The 14,118-nt window shown below is 42.3% G+C and overlaps 1 protein-coding gene across 9 annotated transcripts in view; it reads right to left on the bottom strand.

The window, feature by feature from the left end:
- The window catches only part of TACC2 (transforming acidic coiled-coil containing protein 2), a 124,392-nt gene that overhangs the window by 61,801 nt on the left and 48,473 nt on the right, over positions 1-14,118 (bottom strand). For all 9 annotated transcript variants that reach the window (XM_056494411.1, XM_056494412.1, XM_056494414.1 and 6 more), the window contains 2 exons: positions 10,288-10,413; positions 4,724-4,855 (listed from right to left, as the gene is read on the bottom strand). In XM_056494411.1, the coding sequence (XP_056350386.1) occupies positions 4,724-4,855; positions 10,288-10,413 (258 nt within the window). Of the gene's footprint in view, positions 1-4,723; positions 4,856-10,287; positions 10,414-14,118 lie in introns of those variants that run through there.

The following is a 14,118-nucleotide window of genomic DNA, read 5'->3' as shown; positions in this document are numbered from 1 at the left end:
AAGGCACAGACACTTCAGTTCTGGATTTTGGGCTCTATCATGCTACTGCTGTAAGAGCCAGGCCTGAATTCATTGAATCACAAACAAAACCTTAAACTCCTATTTACCAAATTTCTGGCCTGGGCTTCAGGCTGGAACCACAAGCATCACCACACCAAAGGAGGGAGCTTGTTTTGCTGCTGAGTATGATCCTGCAGACCATGTCCACAAGCCCAAATTCAGCTGACATTTCCAAACACCAGAATTGCAGAAACGCCATCACAGAGGACAGGAGCTCTTCTTGCTTCCATGCTTCTAAGTCTTTAAAATCCTGAGATGCAAGGTCCCTACACCTGTCCTCAGCTGACAAGATCTGTACTGATAATGCTCTGCACAGTGCCAAGGAACAGCATCCCAAGCCAGGAGTGTCATTTCTGAATATGTACTGCCATGGTTCTTGTAGGATGCAGAATGATCAACGCTGCTCTAAAAACTCCTTGTGGATGGATTAATTAGTGTAACGACATATTCATTTTCATGCTGCTGAACCTGTTCTAGCAGCAAGGAAATTATCATAAATTGCCTGAGGGAACCTGTAAAATACACAGAAATAACAGGCAAACAGAGGGCTACCATCACCCTTTTGTCCATTGCCTCAGACTGAGAGCAGCTTTACATGACACACAAATAATTGCTCTCTTTGAACAAACCTGCAGCCAAAACACCCCAGAGACCCTAAATTCCCAACCAGCATGTGGTCAGAAAACAGGTGATATTTCCCACTTGTGTCAAGCACCCATCAATGCTTTGCCTTTTAAAAATGGAGCTGCTGGCAGCTATTTGTTGAATTGCTGCTGGCTGATGAAGCTGTCTGTGCCACACACACCATGGGGGTCTCTGGGCCCCCTGCCCAGCAAACACACAGGACTGTCCCCCCACATCATGGGTTCACCCACACAACCCCACCATCCCAGCCCCACCACAAGGAAATGCACCCAATCCACAACTTGGGCTTGAAACACAGCAGACACCCCAGAATTTGATGCTATTAATAATAAATTGAAGACCTGTACACAAAGCATCCTCCTGCCTGGGGCAGAGCAGTACTGAATACACCACTCAGGAGACAATCTCCTTTAAAAACCTGGAATGGTAGAAATGGATGAAGAGCAGCACTGTGGCTCATTTCTGTCCATTTTTTACAGGCTGGTTGGTTATGTGGAAGGTATCTATTTTTAATGCTGTTTTCAGGAGATGGTAAATGCTTTTCATGGTATCAGCCACAAAGTCTCAACAAAAATCCTTGGGTTTGCTTTACAAGAATTAAACAACTCCATTTCAATGCCTTCTATCTGCTGCTATCCTCAAAAAAAGCATCATTTCAGTTGTGCACCAAACAGTCCAGACACACACTACTATTATCCAATTCACATGACAAACATAAACCCCACAAAACTATATCTTCCTTCCACCCCAAAAAATCCCCAAACCCAAAAAATCTGCCAACTCCCACATTTTGGAAAGAAGGAGGCATTTATATCCCTCACTTGTACTTCTCATCTCTTCCTTGCTCAGTGCACTTATAAACTTAAATGTTGCAATACTTTCCTTTCAAAAGGGTTAAATTCACCCAAGGGAAAAACCTTGAGTTTTCAAATCCCATTTAATCCCTCCTTGGTTTGAAATAGATCATTAAAAGCAACTCAGTCTAGGATTATCAGTGTTGGTCAAAAATGAAGGCAATACATTGGTTTTTATTTCCTTACTTTTACACCAAGCCTCTCTGAAGGTGGGCAAAAGGAGAAAACTTGCTTTCAACACACGATCAAGCAAATAAAACCCAGAAGTCATAAAGCTTATCCTGTTTTTCTGCCTGACACCAATTATTCAGCTTTGCTTCCTCCCAGGGAAGCATTATGAAACATTTTGGAAACCAACAACACAGAAAGTAGAGCTTTGTGTAAACACTGTTGTGAGTTTCTGCTTTCAGAGAGATTTGCTGCTGTGCTTCCAATTGGTTCCAGGCTCATTTCAGGAAAATTAGGTAAGACAGAAATGCGTATTTAATTTCAGAGAATAACAGACATTCCCTGTCCATCCAAAGTCTCTCAAAATGTTCAGACTCCAGTCTTCTTTAGCTTTTGAAAGAAAACTGAGCTGCTGTCTGACAACAAGGAGGACCCAGCTCTCCACTCCCATCAGCCACACAGAACATCACAGGTGCAGTTTTCAAAGCAAGTAGTGAGGCTACAGGAGAGGCCATGCTCAAAACCAGCACCTGGTTTTTGTTCTCCAGAACAAATCACATCCATCTCTGCTCCTCACAGGACAAAGGAATGGATCTGCTCCTCAGAGACTTCCCAGCTCTGTCCATAGGGCTCCCATAAAGCATCAGCTGCTCTCTAGCAATATTTCAGCACTTCTCTCAAATGATGAAGCATCTGTGACACAGTTCATAATGTGACCATCATAATCACAGAGGAGACTGCAATGCCTCAAGGATCCATTTTGCAGAAAATCACACAGTGGCCCAGCAGTTGCACAAGTTCAGCACCTTGCCAGGCACTTGCCATCAATGTGACAAAGTGAAACACAACCCAATTTGCAAGCTATTATTTTCCATGGCTGATTTAACTTCTTACACAGGAATCATATAAAAATGCAAGGTAGTCTCAGAAGTATTTCCAAAAGGATTACAACAGCAGACAGCTATTTGCACAGTAATATTTTTGCTTTTCAAGAGGGTGCAAGAATGATGTTTAGTCCACAGACAACTCTAATTCTCACCTTCATGTGCATCTTAATTTCCTTTAAGATACAAACATACCAGCTCAGCTTTGGAGAAAGAATCTGTGGGTGACAGGATCACTATTCTCAAGGCATAATGAGAATGCTGGGAGTGCACATTTGGGCTGCTGACATCCTAGGCTGGATTTTGATTCTGCATTAAGAAGTTCTACTAATAAAAAAAGGTTTCCCTTTTTTTTCCCTGTGGACTTCCCATCTCTGGAAGTGTACAAGGCCAAGAGTTTCTTATGCACATACAGACATTATTAAACACACTACATCAATATCAAAACAAAATAGAAATTTCAGGGGCACAGTCAGTTTAAATATGTAAGCACAGCAGCTCTGCTTGCCTGCAGAGTTCTAAAGTTATTCTGCTGTTGTTGAAGCTGAATTCTAGTCAAAAGGAAAAGAAAATATCAATGTTTTAGTGGTTCCAGTTTGGATTTGTAAACAGTAATTTGTGACAACACTACAGCACCCCCAGAACATGAAATTCAGGGTATCTGTAAAGTTCAAACAATTCTGGATGATTCTCTGAAAGGTCCAACATCTCAGGGTGAGTATTTTCCAACTTAGTGTCTCACCTGCCCATTTTTCTCCATTGTTAGAGGATAACCATTGTATATCTACCCTTCAACTCAGAAAATCCTCTCCAGACGACAGAAATTGCACACTGGTGCAAAACACTTCTGTTCTCCACCAATGGCACACAGGTTGGTGCAGTGCAGTGTCATGGAGGAAATGACAAAGACTTGGCTTAGCTGTGCTTCAGCAGCACATACACTACAGGTGAAGACACAATTTTTCTGATCAAAACAATCAGGAGCTTAGAAGAAATAATTAATCAACATTATAACTAGATATTATAGTCAATAGGTTTTTTAGCAGCATTTGCTAATAGCTATTTGTGCAGTGTTCCACAGTAGAACACATCTATTGTGTATATTTTAATTTGTAATTCAGAGTATCCTCCTGCTGACAGCAGCATCTTTTGACATTTCTGAACAAAGCTGTAGTGGCATAACTGCATTTCCTGTGGTGTCTCTTGTCTTGTATCCCACTTGTCACAAGCTGCCAGTGTGTATTGGTGGGGTGGAGAATGCTGCTCTCCAGGGAGTGCCCATTTCATATTCTCAGCTGTGCTGTGACCTTTTCCATGAATAGATGTCACAATAAGGGCAGGCCTTGATTGCTGAGCCACAAGAGCAGACTGGTTAATCACCCTCAGCCTGGTACCAGCTGAAGCTCTGACAGGAACATCCAAGGACATGACTCCCCTACATTTGAGATGGGATGGTTGAGACATGATCTTTAAGGCTCCTTCCAACACAAATCATTCTGAGCCTGACTCAGTTTAGGGGTTTTCAAAGCAAAAAAAGTGTTGGACCACCTATCAAACACTAAGGCAACAATCAGTGTAAATGTGAGACAGTAAAACATTTAACTTTGAAATCAAGGTAATGTTTTTTCAGCACAAGTGAAACCAAGCAGGAAAACTTCTTCCTTCACTACTGACAGTGACAATGCAAATCAGGTGTGGGGTGGGGAAGTTGCAGGCAACATCATAACATGAATGAGCAGAACAGTCCTCTTAAATAGGACCTGATCTTGCACAGTTTCACACTCAGAAATGAAACAAAACAACAAACTTTAAGAAAAGAAAATATTGGAGGGAAAAAACTCTAAAAAAATAATGGTTTAAAAACAAAAGGAAAGATCAGCTCAGTAATAACCAGTGTAGCCTAAGCTCCCTCTTCTGGTATTTTGGAGTGAATACACTGGATTAGCCAGGTCTTGGTAAGTCCAACTTTAGATTCAAAACCTAACAGCAAAGTGCTCATACAATTTAGACAGAACACCTGTCAAACTCAGCCTCTTTCACAGTAGTAACATTTCTTAAGCAAAAGATGTAAAAACACGGAAAAGTCTTGTAACAATTCAAATCACACAATACCTTTTTTTTTCCCCTGTGAAACCTTTGCTTTCTTCAGCAGGCAGCTCTACACCATCACCAGGGGCCACAGCCAAAGGAACATCCTCAGAAGAGTGGTTATCAACTCCTTTGCAGCTGTCAGGCTTGGAAGAGCTGCAAAATAATTATTAAAAATAAGCTGAGAAATTTCAGAAATGCCCAGGAAGCTTTAATGAAGTCTCTTTACAGGATGAACTTTGGCTAGATCTACAAGGAGCTATGAGGAGCACATCATTCCCTCCCAAATTCCCCCTCTCTCTCCCACCTTCCACAAATTACTTCTTCCTACAAACATTATTTCACTTAACTTCTCAGCTGACCACATAATCAGTAATACTGCAGTCTTGACAGCTCTTATAGACCACAACATTAAGTACCAGAGGAATTTAACTGTATATGAAATCAGTATAGTAAATAAAGCACTAATGACTGCTTTGCTGTTCTCACACAGCCCTTTCTCCTCAATGTACAATATAAACACTCCATTAAGTGATTTGTGTTTTAGAAAAAAACCCTAAAATCTGGGACTAAAACATTCTCTTACTTTAAAAGATCTCCCTGGGCTTTAAGCTAAACACAGTAATCCCAGAACTCATTACATGGATGTTAAGTCCCTGTGCTCAGCAAAGCCCCATGCTCAGGAGCAGGGCAGTGAGCACACACCTCCCCCTGCTCTCTGCCACACTCATTAAACCACTGACAGAAAAGGAACTAAATAACCAGTGACTTCATGTCTCAAAAAGCAGGAGAAGTTTAAGGTCTTGTCACCACACTGTCCCTGCCAGGGCACCTCAGGCACACCAGAGGGACACAAATGTCCGGGGGCAGCAGCCACACACAAATGTTGATGGAAATGTTGATGGAAACAGGACGTGGCTGGGCAGCTTCTTACAGGTTTCCTGAACTAAATATAAACAGCTGTCTTAGTCATTCCTTTTAAAATTTTCTCTCCTCTTCCCCCAGTAATTACACTGGAATTGTAGGCAGCAGATTAAATTTTGTTACTGATGAAGAGTTAGTAAGGTCCAGGGACAGGCTGTTCCTCCTTTGGTGCACAAACAGAGGACAAGCCTAAACCACATCCCTAACTTCAGTCACAAGACACAGGAGCAGGAGAACAGCCACCTCCCAAAATGCCTGTCCACTCAGTTACTAAGATCACCAAAGCTCTTTGTGAGTGTAGGTTACCTTGATTAGCTTATATCCACCAAGCTGCTTTGTGCCATATGGGACAAATACCCAGCTATTTCTTCTAAGAAATTATCTCTGCTTTCCTCACTCCTTCCTTCCTTTCCTTCCTGTTTGTCCAAACTGGCCTGATGCTGACATAGACACATGAAATTTTCAGCCCCATCAAGTTAATACAAATAAATAAATAAATGAATAATGATTTAAAAGCAGGCTGTTTCCTTTTTCATGCAAAGGCCTTTGTCCTTGGCTAAAAATGTCTCTGTACTAATATAGTAACAGCATCCCCTCTATACCAAGGCACTGTGACTATATAGGGGCACAGTGAAAGTGAGATTTTTAAAGCAGAAAAAAGTGAACTGCTAAAAATAAGTGAATGCTGAACATCTGTTTGGAGAGCACACAAAGAGTTGCAAAACCCAAACAATTCACAAGAGGGCCCAGCCAAACAAGAGCATCAAAGGCACTTAAATTATGGCCCTGGTGTTATGGACACACAAAGCTGTCCCAGTCCTACAGGAGCACCTGTTTCACCCACACTCCTCCCATAGGCCCAAATTATCATCTGCAGCCTTCAGCTTCCCCCTTTAAACCTTTCTACATCAAATCAAACAATTTTCAGAGAAACTTTGACTAAAGAGTGTGATTCCCAACACTAAAGCAAAGCTTGCCATCAACACACAAGGATTTCCAGAAAAGCTCTGCTCCCCATCCTTCACAAAGCCTCCACTCTCCTCCTGCTCTGACAGACTGCACAAATTGAGGTGGGGAGCACAGAACAGCAACCCCATCCAAAATACAAACCCCCTGTCCACTCTGAACTCTCCAGCCTAACACTGCATCAACTGGGCTCCATGTGTCAACTCACACTACTTTTATCACCTCAGACATGAAGCAGCTACACTAAAATATTTCCATAGCTCCTATTAAAACAAGATTTTCCATTAAATTTTTTTCTCAACTAATAATATTTTAATGGTTGCAGGAAGAATACCACCAGAAGGCCCAAGTCCTCTCAGTGCACAATAAACTACACATTGAGCAGTATTTATCCTGTGGAGTCAAGCTGATTAGAAAACAAGCATTTTCAAGCACCATCTCTTATAAGGACACCTCAGAAATAACTATCTGTGTGCACAGACAAACGTGGGTACTCCTGCCTTCTTGAGCTGCCAACAGTAAGAAGTACAGTCCTAAACACATGCACCAAGTGCCTTCTAGCTGTCTTTTTTTTTTCCTGAGCATTTGCAGGTTTGGGGTTTTTCCCCACAAGCCAGGAAGGAAGCTACAGGGAACAGACACTGCTCAGAAGCATTTCACACCTCTGAGCTGGAGCCCAGCTATGCTGTGGTCTTGCACAGACAGGGCTCTTATTTGCCTTCCCTACCTTTCCAACCCAAAAATTCCTCATACAACACAGAAGTCCTGTTACAGAGCTCTGCACCTGCAGAGTAAAGAGAAAGCTGTGTCTGGCCAAAAGTTCTCCTAGTGCAACATGTACTGGCAAATCAGAGTGAACTTGGCCTTTCACTGATAAACAAAAATGATTGACAGAATTGCCAGTGAACTTTTTACCTAATTCTCTTCAAGGCACTTCTCTGTAGAGTAAAAAAAAAAATCTTACTGAGCAGATGACAGCAGGCTGTCCCTGATCAATATATTATCAGCAGGAGAGAGGCAGTCAGTCACCCTCAAGAGGCAAAACAAAGATAGAGTTTCCTGAGTGGACAGATGGAGGGACAACCTGATCTCTTACTCTGCCCTGCCATCTGGAAGCCATTCAGCACAAACTGACCCCCATCATATATGCACCATTATTTTTCCCTGTCAAAGTGCCTGCATTATGTGACTCCCCTGATGGGGAAATACATGGAAACAAAAGTAAATTTAGTAAGTAGCTAAATGTTTTGGAGAAAACACTTTACGATTGCACCTTAGTGCAGACAGACTAGAACAACACCATGGCATTCATGAGCCCCTGTAACATCTCCATTTGCAGAGGTACCCAGTGGGAAGCACAGAGACATCACATGTGTGTGCATTAGAGAACTGTATCCAGTCATACTGAAATGCAGTGTTTCCACATAAAATGCCAAAAAAGCAGACACTTTAACAAGATTATCTTACTTATATCAGCAATAATCTGCTCCACAACAGAGATGAGTTGTTGATAACAGACAAGACAATGAGAGAAAAAACATCACTGAGGCCCCGGGGCAAGAAAAGCCCAGTCCTGCCATCAACTGATCCTGGCTGTGAGCATAATCCCAGGTGCTTTAATACTTTCATTTGCTACCAATATCATGTTGTTATCAGCTCAGGACCAAACCCCAGGGAAACCAGCAGAGCTGCTAGTGCAGGAGGAACTGCACCAGACTGAACACACAGGAGTTAAAGCAGGGGTGCAGCTGCACTGATTTAACCCCTCTTCTGCCAACCAGCTGCCACCTGGGGGTGGGCACAGTGGCAGCCTCTGGGTTTTCTACTGCTGGGGCAGCAGGAAACCTCTCTGCAAGGCTCACAGAGAAGCTGGCAAGTGCCAACAACCTGGGCAGGAAGAGAGGTGAAGGAGAATGGGTAGGCTTTTATATCCAAAGCTACACAGGAATGCAAAATAAAGGAGTAAGGAAAACAAACAACACTGACAAGAGTTAACTTGTACAGCATTTAAAAAAACAAACAAAAGAGTTAAAAGTAACAAACAGAAGAACCACTCACAGCCAGCTTCTCTCCAGTCGACTACAATGTATTTTATTTCTCTGTCAGTTTCCTCTGCTTCAGGACCTGGAAAACTCCCTACATCCACTGTGAAACACTCCTGGTTTGCCACTTTAGCACTGAGTCCTTGCAAAAATCCTTGCAGCTCCCTCAAGGCCAGGATTTGGAAACAACAGCCAGATCTTGTGGGTGCAGCACAGTCTGTGTGCCCTCACCCCCACTGGGCTCAGCCACCCTGGATGGGGCAAGCACAGCTCAGCAGCAGCACAGCCTGTGCAGCTGGGGTGGAGCAAGGAACCCTTCAGACATTAACAATAAAACATTCAAAAGGCACAAGCTATGAAGTAGATAAAAAGAAAAGGTATAATATAATTAACTCGAAATTCCAGATTCACATAAGAATGCAAACAGAGTGAATTCATGAGGTTTACAAGAAACGGTGAATTAAAGCACTCCGAGACTGCTCTTCCTAAATGTTTAATCATAGACAGCTTGTGTGCCTTTTTCCCTGCAAACAGCAAATTATCACCCCAAGGGCACACAATCTTCTGTTCCAGACTGTAGTCCAAAGACCATATACAAATCTTTCTGGCACTTTTGGTGTTAGTCTTTTTTCATGCTTACACATTCAGAAAGTAGTTCACAGCTCCACCTCAATTAATGCTCACTCTTTTCTAATGGCCTCACTACTGTGGCCAACAATCCATTAGCAAGAAAAACAGAATCCACAAGAAAAACCCAATTACATTTGTTAAAAACAAAAGAAACACAACTCTTTGAGTAAAGACTTACAAGAACTGAAAGAAATCCACATCATTAGCTTCCCAAGATCATCTTACTCTGACTGTAGGAAAAAGTTTGTTTCTCACAGACTCTCAGCCAGCATTGGTGACTAACCAGCTTGGGGACTGGTGGCAGACCAGGACAGGCTAAAAAGCAAAGTCACCCAGCTTTTAAGGTGGATTGAGCAAACCACACAAGGTCCCTTCAGCCTCTGATGGTGTATTATTGTGACTTCTGCTAACAAATTTAATGCTAGCTTAAATACACTGTGTATGTTTACACTCCACTGAGCTCCCGGTGATTGAAGGGTACACACACCCTACAAGGCTTCCTCTATTGTTTAGATAAACTTATATGCCCAAAGATCCTGACAACCCCACTACCAGCAGCACAAAGAAAGCAACTTTCCCTTCTCAGTGCAAGCAAAGGCAGACAAAAAGGCCAGAGTCCAACAGAGATACCTGAATGCTTTATAATCAACATTATACTGTTAAAGAACTTCTCAAGGAAAATGCTCCAAGGATTAGTTACCTTGTACTAACAAAAAAAAAAAAAAAAGTATAAGCACCAAAAAAATATATGCCATATGTCATGACCCTCCTATATGCTGAAGTGATAGAACCTCAGGCAAGGGTAAACACAATCTTCTTTTGAAGGTTTTGACAAGGGGAGATTTAAACTCTGGTACAGATCTCTGCTGAGAGAGAGAGGCAGACTCAGCAAACCCATCAGGAGCTGGCCTTAGCACACATTTATCCATCCATGCAAGGAGGGTGAGAGCAGTTCCCCAGGCAGTGCTGAGCTCCTGGGGCCCCACCCTCCCTCAGCAGGGAGCAGGGCACAGCTCTGGACAGTACCTGGCTGCAGTCAGCTCGGCAGCTCCCACCGGCACAGCATTTCCAAAGGCTGCAGACACAGCTAAGGGATGCTCACAGGGATCGAGGGCAGAGGCCAACTGATTATCATCACCTGGCCCAGGAGGGCTGTGGAGAGAAAACACAGAGAGAAAGGCAGCCTTAAATGTCTGAGTTATTGCAGAATTACTCTTGTTTATCCTTCTGAATCCCTGGACTTGAGCACGAATGAGCTAACTTGTGTGTTAGGGAACACAGAGGAAGTTGGCATTTTCAATCTAAGTTGCTTTTGTTCCCACAGGACTGAAGCCTCTGGATTTTTGTCTGACTTAAAACTGCAGGAGCAATGAGACCGTACAACCCAACAGCAAATAAACCCCATGGTGCTTCTGATTATGAAAAGCAAACAAGAAATGGAGCTGCTGCTTGAACAGAGAAATGACAAGATTTCCTCACTCAGAAACCACACAAAGTACAAGGAGCTGGATGAGCTGGGGGGTGCTCATCAGTGGGGACACAGAGTCAAAGGTGTCCAGGTGCTGTGGAGAGCACACACTGAGACATCCAGCCTTGCCCCATCCCTGGGAAAAGCAGAGTGCCACTGAGTACCAGCAGCTCATGACTACAGAAAACAATCTGGAAACACACTGCAGAATCAATAAGGAAAGGAGCCTTGCTGAAAAAGGGGGTTTACTTATTTTTAAGAGACACCAAACCACTGCCTACTTGCTGCCTACTTCAATCTGACTTTGCCATGTGACCACCCAGAGATCAGGACCCTGGGAGCACCAGTTTTCCCTAAAATTCACCAAAATTCTCAAGTTATTTGTAAACTATAAAGTGTGACCTTAAACTGCTGATGCAATTTCACACTACCCAGTTGTTTCCTGAGCTACCTAGTAAATATAACACTGAACACAGGGATTGTACCATCCACAGATGGATTTTTGACAAACTCAGAACTATCACACAGCATTTGCAATTCCAGCTTATAAATAAAAAGCTCTAAATCAGAGAGCTCAGCTTTAAATTATTACTTTCTTACCTAATTTCAAATCCAGAGATCCTGGGTGATTCCCTGCTGTAATTTAATTTTGAATCAAAAAACATAACAAACAGTTAAACTTTACTATAACAATGTCAATGTTATTCTGGTAATGACTGGAGGCTGCCATCTGAATGTACCACACTCCCCATATTTTATCTAAAGGATTCTGTAACATGTTGTGGGAGGAAAAACAATTACAACTCTGAGCAATTGACTGCCCACAGGTTTAACCACACCTGAGGGCTCTGCCTGTTGTAGGGAACTTTGAGCCAAGGTGTTTACAGGTTCTAAAGTCCTCTAGTTTATTATCATAAAGGGACTGTTTTTTCATTCATTGCTGAGTTGCAACTGGGATGTCCCCTCTGTTTTGCCTTAAAATGAGTGTTTAGAAAGTAGATTTTGACAACAGCACTTTATAATTTCTTTTTACATACATACTGAGCAAACTGAGGAGATGGGCAGGTTTTCTCCTTGCTGTGACAGAGTACTAAGGTTATCCCCTGTAACACAAGGAAAGCACAGCACAAGCACAAACTGCAATTGAAACTGCTGTGCCCCAACCTGGTGAGAAGTGTTTGCTCCTCATCCTGCACAACCAACTCCTGGACAGGGATTTTCATAGTTTATGGACAAAGCAACCTGAAACTCAGGCTTGGGGAGGTGAGGGAGAAGCTGCTCCTTGCCAAGCCACCCTGCTCTGTGCAGCACAAACAATGAAGCCATCCACAAGCTGCTCAAACGAGTTCCACAAGTGACATTCCCGGGCATCTCAACTACCTTTGGCTCTCCAGGTCCCTGCTGCCAGCCCTCTGCAGCCACCAGCCTTTAAGGCCCATTTGTTTCAAGAACTGAGCTCCATAAAAAGGCCACAGAGCTTTTTCCATTCTGTTGCCTCAGTTCTGGGTCGAGCCTGGGAGAGGATCTACATAAAACTGCTTCCAAATTCTGCTTATGACAAGCATGACTGAAATAGTTTGCAAAGGAAAATACCTCACAGTTTACCAAGCAGTTGCTTACCAACAGCTGCAGTGCACACTAAATTCAGCCCAAAGACCACGAGGTTCAGTCTGTTATTAGTGTGTCACAAGAGAAAGACACTGCCCATCAAGTGTCCTTAGGCTCTTGAGTTTCACAATTTCACTTTTAAGGCCTCTACTTAGCCTTGAAAAGAGATTTTCCAAATCACTGTTAGAAGGCAGGTATGCAAATAACATGTTTCAAGCAAAGCTGGACGCACAGTATTCATTATATATCAATGAATGAATGAGAAATGACTTCATAAACCTGTCTAATTTCTTCTTAAACACAGCAGGTCTGACTCTGTCTATGTAAGAAGGCTTCAAACCAAGGCAGAAAATTAAGATATATACAGGGACACTTGGCACATATGGACACAGAGGCAGTGAGAGCTGGGTGCTCTGGTGGGTCTGTTTTCTGCTCTCCTCCTGACACCCCTGAGATGCAGACCTTAAACCCTTAATTTCATAGGAAAGTTATAAAAATGCTTTGATACTGGTGCTGGAGACAGAAGGCAGCTACAGGTCTTGGCATTTACTCCCTGTCCATGTTTTTCCAATCAGGAGAGCTGGATGTGGCTCCCTTTGAACAGTCAACAACAGCTCCAAGTTTACTCCAAGAGAAACCAATGAGCATTTCAAACTCCGCTATCTCCCAGTCCCAAACATTTGGCTGCTTCTAATGAGATAACTGCAAGATTTATGGATCCTGCTCTTACTCCAGAAATCTCTGGAAAATGGCACCAACAACCAAAAGGCAGGACTGAGCTCTCAGGGCTCTCATCACCCACTGTTTTGTTTTCTTCAGGACACAAGATGTTCTCACTGGGTTCAGCAAGGCTGGCAAACAAAATCCTTTAGATTTCATACTTGGCTTTCTAATATCTTGGGCCAAAGAGTCAAATTTTTGAGCCTCAGTTAACCCACAATCAATCCCACAAAAATATTGAGAGAATTTGCTATTTCTGTTAAGTTCTTACACTGCAATTCTTTGGAAAGGAAAAAGATCTAGCACCTACTTCAGTTTCAAATTCATTCATTCAAACTCACTGTACCTCATAAAATTTGATCCATTTTATTAATTCCTGCATAATATTAGTTTTATCTTCTCACAGTTTAGTTTGCAGCTTACCTCTTACATTAACCATATTCACTGAAATAAACTTGGTGTCTAGAAAATCCAACAATAACCTGATATGGTAACTCTATGGCCCTGTAGTATTTCTGTTCTTTAAAACTATTTCCATAATTACTGGCACTCCTGTCAATTATTCAGCAGAGAAGAAGGTAAGAAGTTACTTCTCACATTAGAAATCAACATCACAAGTATCACTAATAAAAACTAAACTTGTTTAGGGAGCAGCTCAGAACTACCACATGAGATACAAGCAAAGCATTAAAAACAAACCCTTCTCTTTTTTTTTTCCCCTCCTGGACTACTACTTATGAACTAATTTAAAACCCATTTAAATATCAACAGCATTTCAGGAAAAATATGAAGTTCTAAGATTAAAATGGAAAGTGTGGCTTTATTTCCCAAGGATGAGTCCATACATCAGCCACAGCTTAAAAGCTCAGACACAGCAATGACTGGGGGTCACTTTTGCTGATCACTGTGCTTAAATTTAGCCAAGGTTTTACTTTTAGCAGCTAAAAATGCACTCACAGTCAAAAGTTCAAGTTTTGGGCAATACACTGCCAAATAAAAGACCTACTTATGCATTTAAATATGTGATTTTGCAAAAATCCCTCAAATTCTGTACCCTGAAG

Source organism: Oenanthe melanoleuca, chromosome 6, assembly GCF_029582105.1.
Source record: "Oenanthe melanoleuca isolate GR-GAL-2019-014 chromosome 6, OMel1.0, whole genome shotgun sequence".
In the NCBI taxonomy this organism is placed as follows: Eukaryota; Metazoa; Chordata; class Aves; order Passeriformes; family Muscicapidae; genus Oenanthe; species Oenanthe melanoleuca.
The sequence above is the reverse complement of the archived record's forward strand: the minus strand, read 5'-3'. Positions and strand labels throughout refer to the sequence as shown.